At 46.7% G+C, this 18,408-nt stretch overlaps 2 protein-coding genes across 2 annotated transcripts in view; both read right to left on the bottom strand.

Moving 5' to 3' along the window:
- Positions 1 to 1,369, bottom strand: part of ACCS (1-aminocyclopropane-1-carboxylate synthase homolog (inactive)) — a 16,340-nt gene extending 14,971 nt beyond the window's left edge. Inside the window, exon 1 of the mRNA XM_061203275.1 lies at positions 1,065 to 1,369. The gene's annotated coding sequence lies outside the window, so the exon portion shown is untranslated. The remainder of the gene's footprint in view (positions 1 to 1,064) is intronic.
- LOC133099926 (probable inactive 1-aminocyclopropane-1-carboxylate synthase-like protein 2) lies at positions 634 to 18,408 on the bottom strand. The gene is given in 15 exon segments (XM_061203760.1): positions 634 to 1,481; positions 9,088 to 9,241; positions 9,642 to 9,784; positions 11,122 to 11,263; positions 11,363 to 11,408; positions 12,161 to 12,250; positions 13,319 to 13,419; positions 13,757 to 13,797; positions 13,800 to 13,833; positions 14,090 to 14,187; positions 15,175 to 15,241; positions 15,461 to 15,530; positions 15,922 to 15,992; positions 16,444 to 16,503; positions 17,905 to 18,408. Coding segments are annotated over 15 exon segments (2,463 nt in total). The 5' UTR covers positions 18,403 to 18,408.

Raw genomic sequence — 18,408 nt, 5'->3', positions numbered from 1 at the left:
TCCTGTGTCCCTTACTAATTGTAACCATGTGCGCAATCGCTTCAAGGCATCAACTCTGCTAAGGATCTACAGACAGGGGCTGTACTTGCTACTTTTCTACAACTTTAATAAATGGCTGCTTCAGCTTGTTTTACTTTTGTGGAAGTTTTTCATTCTGCAGCCTAAAGAGTCACCAGCTTCTTTTTCCATTCTTGCCGACGTCAATTTCAAAAAGCCAAGTTAAAATTTTCTGACTTAAAGCAGAAAGAGCCTGGTGTCCAGGGGTCTTGTGGTGACTGTTGCGAATAGGAGTAAAGGATAAAATGAGATTATCTGGTTGTTTGGAGGCGATGATGGGTGGGGCCTGAGAAGAAGGAAGTGGGGTTCCCACAAGTGCAAGTGCACGGACCCTTAGCAGAGCCCAAGGCCCCACCCTCGCTCCCGAAGTGGGGGAGGCGTGGCCCCTGGGAGGGACTGTTCTGATCCTGCGCTCAGATGTGAACTCCTCCACTTTCTAAGCCAGTGTCCTCGTGGGCACAGTGGGTGTAGCCGTAACTACCTCATCGGGTAGCAGTGGGGACATAAATATATAAGTTAGTGTAAATGGCTTAGAACAAATCCTGGCTCATGGCCAAACTACAGTAAAATATGTTATTATAACTCCTCGCCGCTTTCCCCAGTCCTGATGCACAAGCCCCAAACACCAAATGATGGGGGACCAACCAGCGGCCCAGAGGCGGGGTGGAGGTGGGGTCCGGAGGGACCCCGGCTCCGCGCGCGCCGTGCGAGAGCGAAGCGCGGGCTCGGGGGGCCCAGCAGGACGGCGGCGAGTCCAGAGCCCGAAACCCGCGCGGCAGGGCCTCGGAGATCCACGAGAGGGCGGACAGGGCGGAAGGCAGAGCGCAAGACCCCTGCCGAGCGGCGAGCGCCTCGCGGGCGCCGGCTCCCGGTCTCTGGGAGGAGGAAGTTTAAGTCTGGCCGAGGGCTTCGAGACGGAAGGGCCGGGACTTCTGCAGCGAGGCCTCGAGCCCGGGCAAGGGAGACCCCGCGGGCCCCCTGTTCTGCAAAGCGTGGATTGCACCTACTTGCGGAGCTGGAGGAGCCGGCGCCGGCACTCAGGGACGCGCAGTCTGTGTCCGAATCCTCGCCCAGACTCGCTCTCCGCCGCTGTGCGAAGGGTACCCGGGCCCAGGCACACGCACTCGGGACCGTCCGCGCCGGGTCGGGCTTCCCGGAAGGTTCCGGGCGCAGTTCGTCAACTCGCGCCCGAGGTCGCAGGACGCCCGGGTGTGGCCTGCGCGCAGGGAGCGCACACGCTGCAGCACCGTGGGGCGGGGAGGGGAAGCCGCGTAAGGGGAGGGGGCCCAGGGCCAGAGCTCCGCCAGGAAGGGACGGGCCGCCCGCTGCCACCTCCGCGCTCTGCGGCCTCAGCGCCCTGGCCGCCTTCCCGTCCCGGTCTCCCCGCCCCTGGCACACGGGGGCGCCTCCCTCTGCCTCCCGGCCTTAGTATCCCCATTTTAAGGCAGAATCACCGAGGTTACTGGACAAATGTATGCCTGGTTGCGGGCCATGGAAAAGGCTTTCCGGAGTTCCATTAATTCCGATTAAGGGGATCCTGAAGACATCCTTCCCCTATGAAAGCTTTTGACCTGAGTTTGTAATTTCTCCTCCTTTCGTTCTACAGAACATCTGGTGGACTCTGCCTGGGACCCTGCACATTCCGGGACTTTGGCAATGAGTTAGACCACCAAGGTCCCAGGCCCGCGCCGAGCCTTTGAGTAGGAAAAGTTTCCTTTTCTCCATGAAAAGCAATAAGCAGGATCCATCAGTACAGAAATGGCTGGGAAGACTTGGCTGTCTTTGGATCACTCCACTTCTTGTCTTCGCTTTGGCCTTGCCACTAACATTGTGACCTTGAGCAGCTCTCAAGACTTTTTGGTCCTCCGTGTTATGTAAAATAAGCCAGTTCTCTCCATTTAAGTCATATCATTCTGTTTAATTCAGGTAAGTAGTCTTATTGAATGCCTGTGTTGTGCAAGATCTCTGCAACGTGCTGGGATACAGTGATGGCAAAACAAACAGCGGGCCTGCATGGTTGACTGGGAAGGCAGACATACAAATGTGCTGACTAATAAGAAAGATTACTGGGTGCCTTGGAAGCATGCGGCAGGGAGATTTAACACCACCGCCCCCTTCCCTGACACACACATACATGCATTGGCCCCATACAGGAAGCCTTACATACACATTCATTCACCCTAGACACTTAGGAAGTGATGCTTGAGTCCTAGTTAGCTAGCTGGAGTGTGGGGTGTTGGAAGCAGAAGAAAGCCTTTGATAGAACCTTGAAGGTTAGACTCAGTGTGGAACATTAATGAACTGCAACAATCCTAATACCGACCACCGGAGCTTGCAGGGTTCAGGAGAAAGGTTGGAGATACGATCAGGGATCAGGTCATGAATCTTAATAAACCCTGATAAGGACTGTGAACTTCTCACTGAGGGCAATGGATATATACTGTAATCTCTAGAGCAAACACTTTTTTAAAAAAAATCGAAAGGTATAACTAAGAATAAATGGGATACTAAATAATGCCTGATTAATTCAAAAGGCACGCAGGAAGGAAAAAATGAACAAAGAGCATATGGCACAAATAGAAGACAAATAGCAAGATAATTGACTTAAATACAACCATATCAATGATTACATTAAATTAATGACCAAAGACCAGTTAAAAGATCATCAGACTGGATAAAATGGTAAGATTAAGAATATGGTGTTTGCGGGCTTCCCTGGTGGTGCAGTGGTTGAGAGTCTGACTGCCAATGCAGGGGACACGGGTTCGGGCCCTGGTCTGGGAGGATCCCACGTGCCGCGGAGCGGCTGGGCCCGTGAACCACAATTGCTGAGCCTGCGAGTCTGGAGCCTGTGCTCTGCAACAGGAGATGCCGCGATGGTGAGAGGCCCGCGCACCGCGATGAAGAGTGGCCCCCACTTGCCGCAACTGGAGAAAGCCCTCGCGCAGAAACGAAGACCCAACACAGCCATAAGTAAATAAATTAAAATTAAAAAAAAAAGAAAGAACCACAGAGTTTATTCTAACCTTCCTTTCTTATCTGTAACTTCCCTCTACAATAGTGAGAAACCTGGCTCCCATCACCCACCAACCACTTACTATTAAAAAAAAAAAAAAAAAAGAATATGGTGTTTGCAAGAGACATGTTAAATGAAAAAACAAACTGCTAAAACTGGGGAAAATATACCATGCAAATAATCATAAGAGGATGGCTAATATCCAAAAACCAGAAAACAAGTGTTGGCCAGGATGTGGAGAAATTGGAACCCTTGTGTACTGTTGGTGGGAACATAAATGGTATAGCCACTGTGGAAAACAATATGGAGGTTCCTCAAAAAGTTAAAAATAGAATTACCATATGACCAGCAATTCTGGGTATATTCACAAAAGAATTGAAAGCAGGGCCTTGAAGAGATACTTGTACACCCATGTTCAGAGCAGCATTATTCACTCTAGCTAAAATGTGGAAGCAACCCAAGTGTCCAACATATGAGTGGATAAGCAAAATATTGCACATACATATAATGAAATATTATTCAGCCTTAAAAAGGAAGGAATTCTGACACATGCTACAACATGGATGAACCTTGAGGACATTATGCTAAGTGAAATAAGCCAGTCACAAAAAGACAAATACTGTATGATTCCACTTATATGAGGTTCTCAGAGTAGTCAAAATCATAGAGACAGACAGTATAATGGTTGCTGCCATGGGCTAGGGAAGGGGATAATGGGGAGTTATTATTTAATAGGCATAGATTTTCAGTTTTACAAGATGAAAAGAGCAATGGGGATGGATGGTGGTGATGGCTGCACAACAATGTGAATGTATTTAATGCTGCTTAACTGTACACTCAACAATAGTTAAGATGGTAAATTTTATGTTATGTGTATTTTGACACATAACACCCAAAAAAAGAATCATAAAAATGCTGAAGCATTCATAATAATATCTGACACAGACTTCAAAACAAAAAGAATTACCAATAATTTAAAAGGACATTTCATAATGATAAAATGATCAATTCCTCAGAATGACAATTTAAAATTATATGCCTAGTAACAAAACTTCAAAATACATGAAGCAGAAACTGATAGAACGAAAGGGAGAAACAGACAAATCAATAATTATAGTTAGAATATTTAGCACCCCTCTTCTAGTAATAGATAGATCAAGTGACAGTAAGGGTCAGAACATTTAAACATTATAAAACAATTTAACCTAATTCACATGTACAGAACACCACACCCAATAACTGCAGAATACACTTCAAGTGCACATGAAACATTGACCAAAATAGACCATGTACTTGGCCCTAAAAAGGTCTCAATTTCAAAGGATTGAAACTGTAGTTTATGTTCTCTAGTCACAATGGAACTAAAGTAGAAGTCATTAATAAAGACAACTGAACAACCCCAAATATTTGGAAACTAAATATTTGCTAAATAAATTGTAGCTAAAAAAGAAATCACAAGGGAAAGTAGAAAATTGAATGATCATAAAAAACCAACTTATCAAAATTTATGGGATGTAGCTAAAGCAATGTTTGGAGAGAAATCAATAACTTTAAATGCTTATATTTGAAAAAAAAAAAAGCTTAAAAACCATTGGTCTAATCTTCCACATTAAAAAGCTAGGAAAAGAACAAATTAAACCCAAAGTTAATAAAAGGAAATAAAGATAAAAGTAGAAATGAAACAGAAGAGAAACAAGGAAAAATCAATGAAACTAAAAGTTGGGTATTTGAAAATATTAATGCAATCGATAAACATTTAGATTAACTTATCAAAAAATTCATTTCAGTATCAGGAAAGAAAAAGGAGGTAACACTATAGATCCTACAGATATTAAAGGGATAATATGGGAATGTTATAAAAAAATTTGTCAATAATTAAACTTAGATGAAATGGACAAATTTTCTTGAAAGACACAAACAGCCAAAAGTGACACAAGAAATAGAAAATGTGAATAACCCAATATCTGTTACAGAAATTGAAACATAGGTAAAAACCTTCTGACAAAGAAAAACTCCAGGTACAGATGGCTTTACTGGTGAATTTTACCAAACATTTAAAAATTTTTAAAAAGCAATTTGACATAAACTTCCAGAAAATTGAGAAAGGAGCACTTCCTGAAACATTTACGTGGTCAGTATTACCCTTGATGCCAAAACCAACAATGCATTACAAAAAGGAAAATTATAGCACAATATCCTTCATGAAAATAGGTGTAAAATTCTTAATATCAAACCAAATCCAACAATATATGAAAGGATGATGCATCATGACTATATGGGGCTTATTGCAGTAGTATGTTGTTGGTTTAACATTTTGTTTAATCAATGTAATTTTATTACAATAATTAAAAGAGAATTATATTGCCTCTAGAGGTGCAGATAAAAACATCTGACAAAAATTGAACCTCATTCATGGTAAATCTCTCAGCAAACTAGGAATTGAAGGAAATTCTTCTATCTGGTAAAGGCAGTATGAAAAATACGTCCAGTACTTAAGAATGAGAGACAGAACTCAATCCTGCTAAGATTGAGAACAAGGCAAGAATGTCCTCTCTTACTTCTTTTATTCAATATTATACTTGAGGTTCTAGGCCATGCAATTAGAACAGAAAAATAAGAGACATAAATATTGAAAAGAAAGAAGACAAATCATCTTTATTCTCAGGCAACATGATTGTGTACATTGAAAATTCAATGAAATCCCCCTCCAAAACAACTAGGACTAATAAATGAATTTAGCAAGGTCTCAAGATACTGTCAGGATATGGTTCTTCCCAGGTCTCTCATGTTTCTGCCTGTCTTGCAAGCAGAGACACTGACTGCCTTTGTTCTGGGCTGTATAGGATTATATATATGTGCGTAAGTACATGCATATATGTACATGCATACATGTACGTGCATACGTGTGTGTGTGTATATGTGTACATATATGTACAGTGACCAACCTTGGATGGTAGTGATAGTGTCTGCCTCCAGAGCAAAGCGTAGGTTTGTTTACTACTAGTATAATAAAGATAATTTTCCCTCGGGGCCAAAGTTCAGGCAGGTTTACTGCTCATTACAAAAGAATTAGGTTCCTTAAGCTTGGGCTAGCCTCTCCTGCAACACACCCCATTGCATGTACAGGCATCACTTGGTCCCCTTCACTTTGCTCTATAGGAATCAGGGTTTGGGGAACCAAAAGCCAATACTGATTACTGCTATTGCTGTGAGTTAATAAGTTGTCCTTTGTCTCTGACCCAAGATTCTCATGCCTTCTGCCAGCATCCATGAAACCTGTTATTTTGCAAGTAAGGTAAAACCTCAGAGCCTTCAAAGTTCTTGATAGATACAAAATCAATTGTCTCAATATACTAGCAACAAACAACTAAAAATGAAATTAATAATCTATACATTGAAAATAACATGAAAGGCATAATATAGTGATAAATTTGTAAGACGTGCCTAAGACCTGTACACTGAAAGCTACAAAGACCTTGCTGAGAGAAATTAAAGACCTAAATAAATGGAGGGATATTCTGTGTTCCTGGATAGGAAAAAATTAAATTTTTCCCAGTCAACCATTTGAATCTTGAGTGGAAGAGAAGACAGCAATGGCCTATCGCTTCCATGGAAGGCGTCATATCTTCCTCCCAGGACAGCACCCTGATGAGACTGGCTATGAGCTCCCATAGCTGAGATGCCAAGAACATCTCTGGTTCCTATCTTCCCCTTCTCTTTTGGTCCCATGAGCTCCCTCATGCATCCAATGAATTCCCTTTCTGTGTCTCCTAGTCAATTCGATTTCTAAAAAAACTTCTCTGGTGTAAAAAATCTTGAAGAATCAGGCTACAAACCTACCCAAGAGAGGGAGAATGGTCCCAAACCCAAGTGACTGACCAAAGCCATTGGTGGGTGCTAACAGCTTTTCCATCATCTATAAAATGGTGGTAGTCCCCACTCTGCCTATTTCACAGCATTGGTGATCAGATTAAAGCTCAGATGTACAAAGGCTTTGCAGAGAAACGCACAGGAGGTATGATTTGAACAGCTGGAAACACTAGAGATGAAAATGGAAGACCTCAGGCTTATCACCAGAGATTCATTTTAAAAGCCTTTCGAAAAGGCAAGAATGGAAAGAACTCATATTTGGAAGCAGAAACATTTGGAATTATACTCCTATCCTGCCACTTAGCCACTCGTGTATAAGGTGGCCATGATCGTGAAAGGATCCTATGGGACATTGCATCCAACACCTAGAAAATGCTCCACCAATTAGGCATCACGGTTTCCCTTCCTTTCTGATCTGCCCCAGAAGTGTTCTTCACATATAACCTGCTTTAGAATTTAAAAACTAAATTTAATTTTTTTAAAAATATATTTATTTATTTATTTATTTTTGGCTGCGTTGGGTCTTCGTTGCGGTGCGTGGGCTTCTCAGTGCGGTCGCTTATCTTGTTGCCGAGCATGGGCTCTAGGCACGTGGGCTTCAGTAGCTGTGGCACATGGGCTCAGTAGTTGTGGCTCCCGGGCTCTAGAGCGCAGGCTCAGTAGTTGTGGTGCACGGGCTTAGTTGCTCCGCGGCATGTGGGATCATCCCGGACCAGGGCTCGAACCCGTGTCCCCTGCATTGGCAGGCGGATTCTTAACCACTGCCCCACCAAGGAAGCCCTAAATTTAATTTTTAATTAAATTTTAATTAAATTTAAATTAAGCGTAATCAAAAATTTAAAAATCATCTAGCTCTCAAAAGGTGATATGAAGCATGTGAATAAGAAACAAAACAGGCCTGGAATTTAAAAGAATATGGAATTTATTAGATATCAAATATAAAAGTAAACCCATCTAAATAGGGATCCAGAGAGCTCCCTTTATTTCTCTCTAGGCTTTCCCACCGGAATCGCCATAAAAACATTTTGCACACACACAATGGCTAGCAAAGACTAAAAAGATGTAAAGCTTCCAAAAATGACAGATGCTTAGCTTAGGGGGGGCTGATGGTGGGGTCAAATGAGCTCATGCCTGGAGGAGCCCACTGTCTGTTTGGTCACAGCTCCAGGTCAGTACACCGGCCTTCCAGATCCGAGGCTGACATCAGGACTTCCTGAGAGTGAGACTGGCTGGAGCCGCTGGCTGGGAGGTAGACACTTCCTCCTTCTTTGTATCCTCCAGTTGCTTCACTCTCCAATCCTGCCCCTGCTCCACTAGCACCTGATGGAACCGCTACATGGCTAGAGGGTCCAAATGGGGACAGAGAAAAATACTTAGTGGGTTTCATGTAGGCCCCAGACATACCCAGGTCCTAGTGGACCACCACAGAGCCTCTCGTTCAGGGATGCTGAGCTTAAGCCTTCCCCTCTTTGGGATAGATTTCCAAGTCGACCTGCCGCATCCCCCATGGCTCTTTTTGGCTTCATCATCACAGCCCCTGCCTGCCTGTTACCTTCATGACTCAGATCAAATCCTGTCACCTAGCTTATGGCTTTGGCCTCATCATTTTCTATCTGCCTCTAGTGGCCCTTCACTGAGTCTATTTTCCACATTAGCCCGAAAGATATTTGCGTAACATAAATGTTCTCTTATTCATTGCGATGTTCCCAGCAGGTAGAACAGTGACCTGCATGTGTTGAGATACAATAGATAAAATGAATGTCGTGTTTCCATAACCTTCAGAGGAGAATCTAAACTCCACAGTATAGCATACAGGGACTTCTAGGTCATCTCCCTGTCTATCTCACCTAGCAGCCAGCAAGTCCCACATGGGCGGAGCTCCATTTCTTGAGAGCTTTCAGTCCCAATGACCTGCTCAATGGCAGACACAGACCAGACACCCGAAACGTATAATATACCTCAAGTGCCTATCAGCTCCTGTTTACAAAGGAGCTTAAAGATATGAAAGTGGAAACAGAGGGCCTAGAAGGGCTGGAGCTATAGGCTGCTAAAGGCAAAAAAAGGACGACTCCGCTATTGCGTCATACAGGAGTGGCTGGGGCATCTTTGAAGGATGCCAGGATTGGGAGGTCAGCCCCACTCACCGCTTCTTAGCAGGAGGGGCCTAGCTGCAAAGATGAGGCGGAACCAGCCAGGCTCCATACACATGAAGGTCTTGCCACGGGACAAAATCAGCTTGTTGTCCAGGAAGCGGCGATGGAGAAGCAACCCTTCCTCAAATGTGCATGGGTCCAGGTACTGGGGAGGACAGAGGGACAAAGCTGAGCTCAAAACCCATCAGGCAGGGGCTTCCCTGGTGGCACAGTGGTTGAGAATCTGCCTGCCAATGCAGAGGACACGGGTTCGAGCCCTGGTCTGGGAGGATCCCACATGCTGCGGAGCAACTGGGCCCATGAGCCACAACTACTGAGCCTGCGCGTCTGGAGCCTGTGCTCCGCAACAGGAGAGGCTGCGATAGTGAGAGGCCCGCGCACCGCGATGAAGAGTGGCCCCCGCTCGCTGCAACTAGAGAAAGCCCTCGCACAGAAACGAAGACCCAACACAGCCAAAAATAAATAAATAAATTTATTTTTAAAAAAAACAAAAACCCATCAGGCAGATCTGCCCTTTAACACCTGTCTTCATTCCCAGAACTCACCTGTTTCAAGTTGATCCAGACATAGAAGCCAGAGCCACAATTGAGAAAAGGGACCTTCAATACCTTCCGTTTGTTAGTAATGTACCTGTGAGCCTCCTGTAGCCGGAAGAGATAAATGGGCATGTACACATTGTCAATCCATTCTGGATGGGTGGAGGAAGAGGGCTGTCACACATCTCAGGGCTAAGATCTGCCAGAGGGTTCCTGACCAAATGCTCCCTACCTAGGCTTCATGCCTGCTGATTCTATCCAAGCCTGACTGTATTATATTTGAGCTGACTTATACCCAACACACCCATTTCCACTAGATAGGTGGAGACATTGGGCTTCTCAATAATTGTGTAGGAAAGTTCTGTTTGAGTTTACACCCTTGAGGCAAGAAGTTGAGGTGTCCCCTAAACGGGGTTGATGCTTCTGTTGTCAACTGGGCAAGTAGCAGGTACTCATAGCTCCCTTACTTCCTGCCTTAGACCCTAACAAACGGATGTTGAAGAACCTTGTCGTCGTGCTTGGGGATGATCTTAGCCCAACTATTCTCAGCATTGGCAGCACTTTAGAACCACTTGGGAAGCTTTTAAAAGGCCTGATGGCCCAGGTTATATCCCCAGACATCTAAATCAAAATCTTCGTGGATACAGCCTACACATCAGTATTTAAACTTCCCAGATAATTCCCATGTGCGTCCAAGATTGAGAACCAGCGTTCAAGGAGCTGGGAATCTGGTTTCTACCAAAGTATCAGAGGGCCTGGCACCATGCAGGGAGGCATCCAGTTGGATTTCTCCTACCCAGCCCTTTCCCCACCCAAAGCTGAAAGCAAATTATTTTCTAAACCAGATTATCTGATTATATTAGTTTGTTTCATTATATCCCCGCTTTTAATTTAAATCCTTGGGCCTGGCATCTGCTCTATTACAGGGAATTTTAAAAAGGAGCCCTTATCTAAGTTTGGGCCATGGCATAAAAGGGGAGAAATTCCCTCTGAAGCCAGCATTCACTTAAGATCCAAGGGGAAGGTGAATTCAGGTGCCATAGATGTAGCCATACCAACTTGCCCAAATGGCAGCTCTCCTTTGGCCACACTGGAAGATGAAGTTAAATCATATTCGAGGAATCAGAGTGTTCCTTTGTAATCTTTGCCTGAAGCAAGCCAGCTTTGGGGGAGGGAAAATTGACCTTCACATAAAGACTCATTTCTGAAGTTCCCACCTTTAAGTGCTAGAGTACAGTTGATGATCCCCTTTCCAAGCAGAGCACGAGCTACCAGATGGCCAGTGTTTTAGATCAGCACCTCCATCTTCTGTCTACACCCGGCTGCATCATCTGAGCTACAGCCTGCCCTCCTGTAAACTTCCTGTCCTGCCACTGTTAAACCCAAGACAGTGAACAGGGTCTCACTGTATTGAAGGCATGTCAGAGGCCCAAGCAGACCCAGGAATTCCCCGTGGCCACGAGGTCTGGCCCTGAACAGGGCTCAGTACCTCTATCCTGGAGCAGCTGACACAGCTTGTACTGGGTGACGCCAGAGGTGCTGTGGAGGTAGCCAAAGGAGCTCACGGCAGAGACCACCTCCCTGTTGCGGGTGTACAGAGTACCAAAGCGGAAGCCAGAGATGCCGAAATCCTAGAGGAAGAGAAGTAGGGAAGGAAACACCCAGTCGGTCTGCTTTCTGCTCCTGGCTCCACTTCCTTCCCTACCCAACGACAGGCAGCTGGGACTCACCTTACTGGTGCCCCAGATCACATGGGTCTTGTTGGGGTCAGGCAAACTGGAGAGGAGAGAGTACAGTCAAGATTATGGAGAAATATTTGAAGGATGAAGACTTGGGGTCTATGAAGGGAAGATGAAAGTGGCCTTGAGGGCCTTCCTAGACAGAAGGGCCTATGGGACCCAAAGTCAAGAAACAGCTGCCCCGGTTAAGCCAGGAAGTCAACAAAAGGTATCCTCGTGGAACCAGATGGGACAGCTCTCAAGTGCCCACTGAATGAAGTCCAGGGCCCTCAGCCTGGCTCGTGGTCTTCCTACAGCGGGTCCAAAGCCACCTTCTTGGCAGTTGGCTCCTCACACAAGTGGGCCACCCCCCATTTCTAAAATGTGTTCACCTATTTCTTACTGCCCCACATTTGGTGAAGCTCTTCCTTCCTCCAGGCATGCTCTTCTCTTGCTTTGTCTGCTGGATCCTATCCTAGGGCCGAATACTACCCTTAAGAAAGTTCTGCTCTATTTCTATTCTTTCCCCGTGCCCTACTTCTCAAGAAGTTCCTACCCTGACCTTCTGGAGGGCTTCAACTTGACTTTTGACAATGCATATGCTACCTTTCCCTCAAGTTATCTCATGTACAAAATGGCATTTAGAGAAGACACTTGGGAGGAAAGATGATGCTTTGCTCACTTTCACACTCCCAGTGGCTCTGAGCTCAGTTCCTGGCATGCAGCCAATTAAGTTGTGGCCCATGGACTCACCCTGCAAAGTAGGAACTTCATGGTTCTCATTCCCAATTCCAGCCAAGACCAACTCACCTCTCCAGGCTCAGAACACTATGGAATGGTATGGCTTCATCAAACACAGACAGCATGTAAATCTCATCTATAATCACATGTAGGTTGTACCTCCAGGTTGGGCGAAAGAGGGAGGACGATATCCAGGTTCTCCCTAATTGTTAGCTCGCTTCGTTTGATGGTCCTCTCTAGACACAGATCAGACACTCCTACTGCCCCAGCAGCCCATCCAACCCTTCCAAGAGGTGTGGCAAGGTAGAAGAGGGTCTCTGCTTCACCAGAGAGGACCTTTCACCCTGACTTGGGGGTACTAGGAAGGAAGAGGACCCAAAAGACATGCATGAGAACATTCGACCTCACGCTTCAACCATCAAGCAGAGACTAGTGGGAAGGGACTGGGCATCCCAGAGAGGTCTCTTCTGGTACAGTCAGGAGCTGCCACCCAAGATCTGAATCGAATAGGTTTATAAAGTAGGCTAAGTGCTCATGTGCTTCATCTCCTTTATTCTCCCAACAGCCCTTTGAAGCAGTACTGTTACCTCTATTTCACAGAAAGAAACTAAGTTTCTGAGACAGAAAGTTAATTCCCTCAGTTAGCCGATGCTAGAGCTGGAATGTAGACCTCCCCCAGCATTCTTCCTCTTGTCCCTTGCTCTGCCATTAATTGGTCTGGATACGTTATGAAGTTTGAATAAGGGTTTCTTCTAGACAGAAGAAGATTATCTACCCTAAGAGGGCTATTTCCAGACTTCAGAGATAACTGATGTTAACATGTTCTTAGAAATGAGACATAAAAATTCTATAGGGACTCATCTTCACCCCACAAGGTCTGAGAGGCTGTCTTCCTTGGCACCTCAAACCAAGTAGTTTGGGAAATGCATGCAGGGAGGAAGTGCTTATGCTACAAGAGGTGGAAAAGCAACAGAACTATATGATGACTGTTATGTAGGCATGTGCACAGGGACAAAGGCTAGAAAGGAAATGACACAGTTTGAAGTAGTGAGCAGGTGGGTGCATTTTCTTTCATTTCAATTTCGGTTAGTTGTCAATAACTTCACAAAGTATAGCACGCAGTAAGAATATTTAGGGTATATTATTTCTGGTTCTGACTCCTTGGCTATGAGTGATGGGAGCCCTTCTTATGGACTTCATCTAGTCTCAAGGGGGTAGAACTCACACTTCTTGGCAAATTCCAGATATTCCATCACTGAGTCTCGGGAGTAGACGTCTCCAAGAGGATTCTGAGGGTTGATTAGCACAAGGCCTCTGACCTTTTTCCCCTAAAAAGAATGAAACATAACCAAGTGAACACAAGTCCTTCGCATCTACATCAAGTTCAGCTAAAGATCAGGTCAGGGCACCGAGTATCGAGCACCTAATCAAGACCTCAGTAGGCTCTCGGAGGAGCAACTATCATATTTTTGCCCACAGAGGGGATCAGGAAGGAGCTCTGGGGGCCGCCATAGCCAGGGCTCCTCGGGGGACGTGCCCTGGGACACTATCTCTTTTGAAGAAGGTGCCCACAGCGTCTCGGTGAACAAGTTATACCAGAGTGTCCATACTCAGTCCCTTTCCGGGGTGGCAGTGCCCACCCTGAAGACCTGGTTCCCTCCTGACCTCAATCTTAGCCCCGAGCAGGGCTTGCTCCAGCTTGTCCACGTGAGCTGGAATGGATAGGCGTTCGCCTCAGTGACCTGGAAGACAAGCACGGCCTGAGAACCACCTATTTGGAAGCTTCCAAGCCTTGATTCCTCATTCCTATAAACCGTGAACAATCCTTTACCTTCATACCCAGGGCACTAGTCCCACATACCCTCTTTGTCCGATTTCTCCATCCTTCTCCCATAACTTATATGGGAGAAAAGCAAGAACCCCCCTACACCTTGGAAATGCCCCAAGATCATTCCTTTGCCTGGGTGGGCTGAGCAGGGGAAGGGGCCCCACACTGACCTGGCTCTCCAGGTGGCCAGGAACCAGCTCAACTTTCGCATACAGGTGGGTATGAAAGATAAAGCCACCATAGGACGGGGTGGGGACCAGAAAGGCCTCTGGAAGCAGAGAGACAGAGCTGTTAGCCCAGGGTCTCCCAGTCAGAACGTGCCAGGACCCTCAGACCAGCAGCAACGCTACCCTCAGAGAAGGTTCGTTGGGTAATCCCTCCTACTTAGGGATGAATGCTTTGGGGCACAGCCTCTATAAAAGTAACCCACTCTTCTAAACATTATTTGGGGAAACAAAACTCAAGTCTCTTCTTTGCGGGTACACTAGAGGAGAAAGGGAAGAATACTGCTATAAGTGACTTGGAATCCAGGGACTCAAGCCAGGCTTGCTAGCAGGTAGAACACGGGTCATCAGCAAGTCTTGGCAGCTCCGGACCGACACTGGAGGCTGAGGTCCACGCACAGGGAGGGCTCTCATCGCTCTACATGGCTCAGGTCATGTGACCCTGGTGACCTCACGTGTTCTTTTCTACCCAACCATTCGGCCTCATTGATGGGCTAATCAAGGACCCACTCCTTCAAGTGAAATGGCCGTCTTGGTAACGAGTCTCCCATGCAGTAGGTTCATCAAGAAATTTGAGATTCTTATTTCAGATTGTTAAGAGGCATTGTTAAGAAGGAGACTGAGAACAAATCTCTCAAGCTTTATTTGGTCTAGAACTCAGTTTTTGATTTTGGTGTTTTTGTTTGTTTTTTGAGGAGATAGAACATCTATATTGTCTAGTTTACTAGGGCTGTCTGGATTGGAGTTGAGACCAAAAGTCCAACTAATACTGTAATGAGTTGGCTCCCATTGTCCCCATCCCTGGGGCAGACCTCCTTGAGGACTGTCACATGTCCATATTAAATGGGAACCCAAATCCCTCGCTCCTGCAGAAATAGTAGGAAGACGTTCTAACCAGTGCAGGAAGCACCCCAGTACTTTAGGGGAAAGGCCTTCAGTCAAGCTGCTCTTCCCCCCCAAGACCCAGTGCCCATGCACTCATGCCCACATGCTGCTATTTCCCTGAGGGAACACAGAGCCCACTGACTTACCACCTGGATCACACAGGACCATGGCTAGTGTGGAGAAGACAGAGGAGCAGCCATTTAGAACAACGACCTGAAGAAGATACACAGAAGGCAGAAGTCGAAAACCAATCCTCACGTAAGAGGGATAGTTCCCCCGTCTTCCTCCCCCTGGGAGGACAGACATAAGGAGTCTCCTCAGCTAGGACTCCTCACTCTGCCCCGAATCTGAGGGGCTCTGCTGGAAAGGCAGAGAGGCCCCCAAGAATACGGTCTTCCCCCAGGGTGGCAGGAAGGCTGGAAAGACACTCACATTTTCTGGGTCAAGGCGGGCAGGTGCCTTACAGTAGGAGGTCAGGAACTGGGCTACTTCTTTCTGCAGGCTGTGGACAGACCCAGAAAGACCTGTGGTTCCCAGGCCTGTCCGTGGGCTTTCCCCACAGTCTAGACTTGGGTCTTTTTGAAAGAGCAGAGCATCCAACCTCAGGGTCCTTACAGGGTTAACAGGGGACTGAGGCTCTCAACTCCCCAGGCAACAAAGATATTAACTGCAAGAGTTTGGACAAGAACTTGGGCCTTTTGAATTATAGGGCAGTGCTATCTCTATGATACCAGCCTGCCTCCTATGATATTCTGGGCTAGGCATTTTCTAGAAGTCATTATCCCCCAAAATAGGTAGGCACCCAGCAGAGAATCTGGCACCTTGAGTCCTTCCCTGGATGAGGACAGGTGCCTGTGGACCAGGAGACCCCAGCTCTGTAAGGGGCTACTTACAATGGTTGCCCTCTCCAATCAGGATACTGCAGTATGTCTTCATCAATGTACAGCATGTCAGTCCGAGTCAACTCTTGACAGATAGAGCATGAGCCCAGCCAGACCAGGGATGCCCAAGAAGTTTCAGCCTGCTCCTAGGACGCATATGGGTGTTTGCCCTGCAACACAGGGCCTCCCAGAGGGAAATGGGCATATATGCTTCATGTTCCCTGGTGAACGGAGGCTTCAATCTTCTTGTCAAAGATTATACAAATAGCTATCCACTGGGAAGTGTCTGACAACTTCCCCAACCCTACATTTGATCCGGAGGCTCCCTTAGCAGCTTACCCATCATATACCCATCCAGAGAACACTTCCCAACACAGCCCAGCCAGGAGGTTGGATGTGCTATTCTAGAAGCTATTTCCCCACTCCCTTCCCCAAACTTCTAAGTCTTATTCCTGTATCTACAACATGCCAAAGAACATTCTAGGGGGCCTGGGCCTGAAGGTGGGTCCCAGCACAGGCCGGAACGTGGCTTACCCTGTCAGCCAGCAGACCAATACAGATCTTGTTCTCACTGGTACCAAGGTTGATGTAGCCCTGGAGATGGAAGGAATCTAAGGTCAGTCCTCTTGCCCTACATGGACGCCTTTAACCAGGTCACAAGTACTTATCCTGGACGAGCCCAGATGGGGGTCTCCCTGCTCCATGAGGCAATGCAATCCATGTTTGACAACCTTAATATTAGATAAATTTCTACAAACCCTAAAAATCTCACAGCTTGCAAGTTTCCCTCTTTCGACCCATTTATTGGGTTGGCCAAAAAGTTTGTTTGGTTAATGAATACCTTGTTCAATAAAGTTCTTGGTGAAAATGAAAAATGTCTTTTATTTTTACTTAAAACCAAATGAACTTTTTGGCCAGCCCAATAGATAAAATAGTTATATTATGTACCAGCTATCATTCACTGAACTCCTATGTTCTAGACACTAGACTAAGTGCTTCCTGTGAATTGCCTTAATTCTCACAACTCCTGAGAAAAAAGTTCTATTCTGATCTCTGCTTAAAGAGCATGAAGCCCAGAAAGGTTGAATAAACTACTAGCCATGTGACCTTGGTGATGGGCAGAATTCCACCTGACTGGCCCCAGAGCCTGGATCCTTAGCCAGCACAGGCCCTGCGTGTATCCATCTCTGCTATTTCCTCTTCCATGGAAGGGCCCTTCAAGTTACTGGAAGAGGTATGACCCCTCAGGGGCCAGTGGGGATACCTGACTCACTTGGCCCCCAGAAAAGCAGACGGCCACCAGCCACACATCACTTAGATGGGAACAGAAGGAAAGGTGTGGCTAGTGTGGTCCTCCACCCTCTGGCTGGAGAGCTGTTGTGAACCTCCCTTCCTGGAAGCCTCTTCCTGCTCCCACCACCATTAGGATAACATCCTAACGTCTCACAATGGCCTGATCCCATCCATACCTCTGTCACAGCGCTCACTGTCTCTACTCAAGCCACATGGGCCTCCTTGTCCAATCACTCCAAGCCCTTCCCACCTTAGAGCTTTCACACATGCTGTTCCTCTTGCCTGGAGGACCCCCACCCCAACTCCCACCACATGGCTGGCTGATTCAACCTTTAAAACATCCTCCCTGACTACCCAAAGCAGGCATCCCCTTAGGGCTCTTGCAAACATTATTCACGTTCATTTCCCCAATGGCCGACGATATCCATCACCAGACTGAGTTCCATGAGGGTAGGTTCACTTACCACAGTGACCAGAGTGACTCCTAGTGGGTACGAGCTGGGACAGGAGGGGAAAAACCAGACCCAGCTTGTCAACTTTCTTGGCCACATCACCTTACTTCCGTGTCCATCCCCTTACCTATAGAAGACAATAGTGCCTCCTTCATGGGGCTGGAAGAGTCAGTGAGAGTGCACAGTACTTGGCACGGGACTCAGTAAATCCTAGTGATGGGGGCCCTCAAGTATGTCCCCCCATCCTCACCAGGGTGTTCTTGTCCTTGTGGTATTTGTTTCCTTGGTAGGTGTTGTAGTCCTGGAAGCTGGAGTGGTATAAGGCAGAGATGTCAATCCCACGGTTGGACAGGTCATAGCTGATAAATGTATCTTCAAAATCACTCCATTGGTAAAATGTCTGGCAAGTCTGCCTGGATGATTGGGCCTGCTGCCCACCTCCAACATCGACCCTAGAGTCCATGGAAGCATCAGGCGGTTGGAAGCTCTGGTCACCTGTGGCCCCAGACTGCAGGTAGTGGAGCATCTGGAACATTAAGTGACCCAGGGAGGCCTCCTGGTCCCTGACGGCCTGATTGTGCCTCTGCTTCTCCAGCGCCAGGTCCTGCTGCTGGTGCCTGGTCATCAGTTGCGTGATGTGATCCTCCACGGTCTGCCGCAAGGACAGCACCATCTCCATCAGCTGGGTGTGGATGCTACGGTTTCTGAGGGCCTGGTCCCTCATTTGGCCATAGGGCATGGAGGGCATGTCTGA

This window comes from Eubalaena glacialis, chromosome 10 (genome assembly GCF_028564815.1).
Source record: "Eubalaena glacialis isolate mEubGla1 chromosome 10, mEubGla1.1.hap2.+ XY, whole genome shotgun sequence".
Classification (NCBI taxonomy): domain Eukaryota; kingdom Metazoa; phylum Chordata; class Mammalia; order Artiodactyla; family Balaenidae; genus Eubalaena; species Eubalaena glacialis.
The sequence above is the reverse complement of the archived record's forward strand: the minus strand, read 5'-3'. Positions and strand labels throughout refer to the sequence as shown.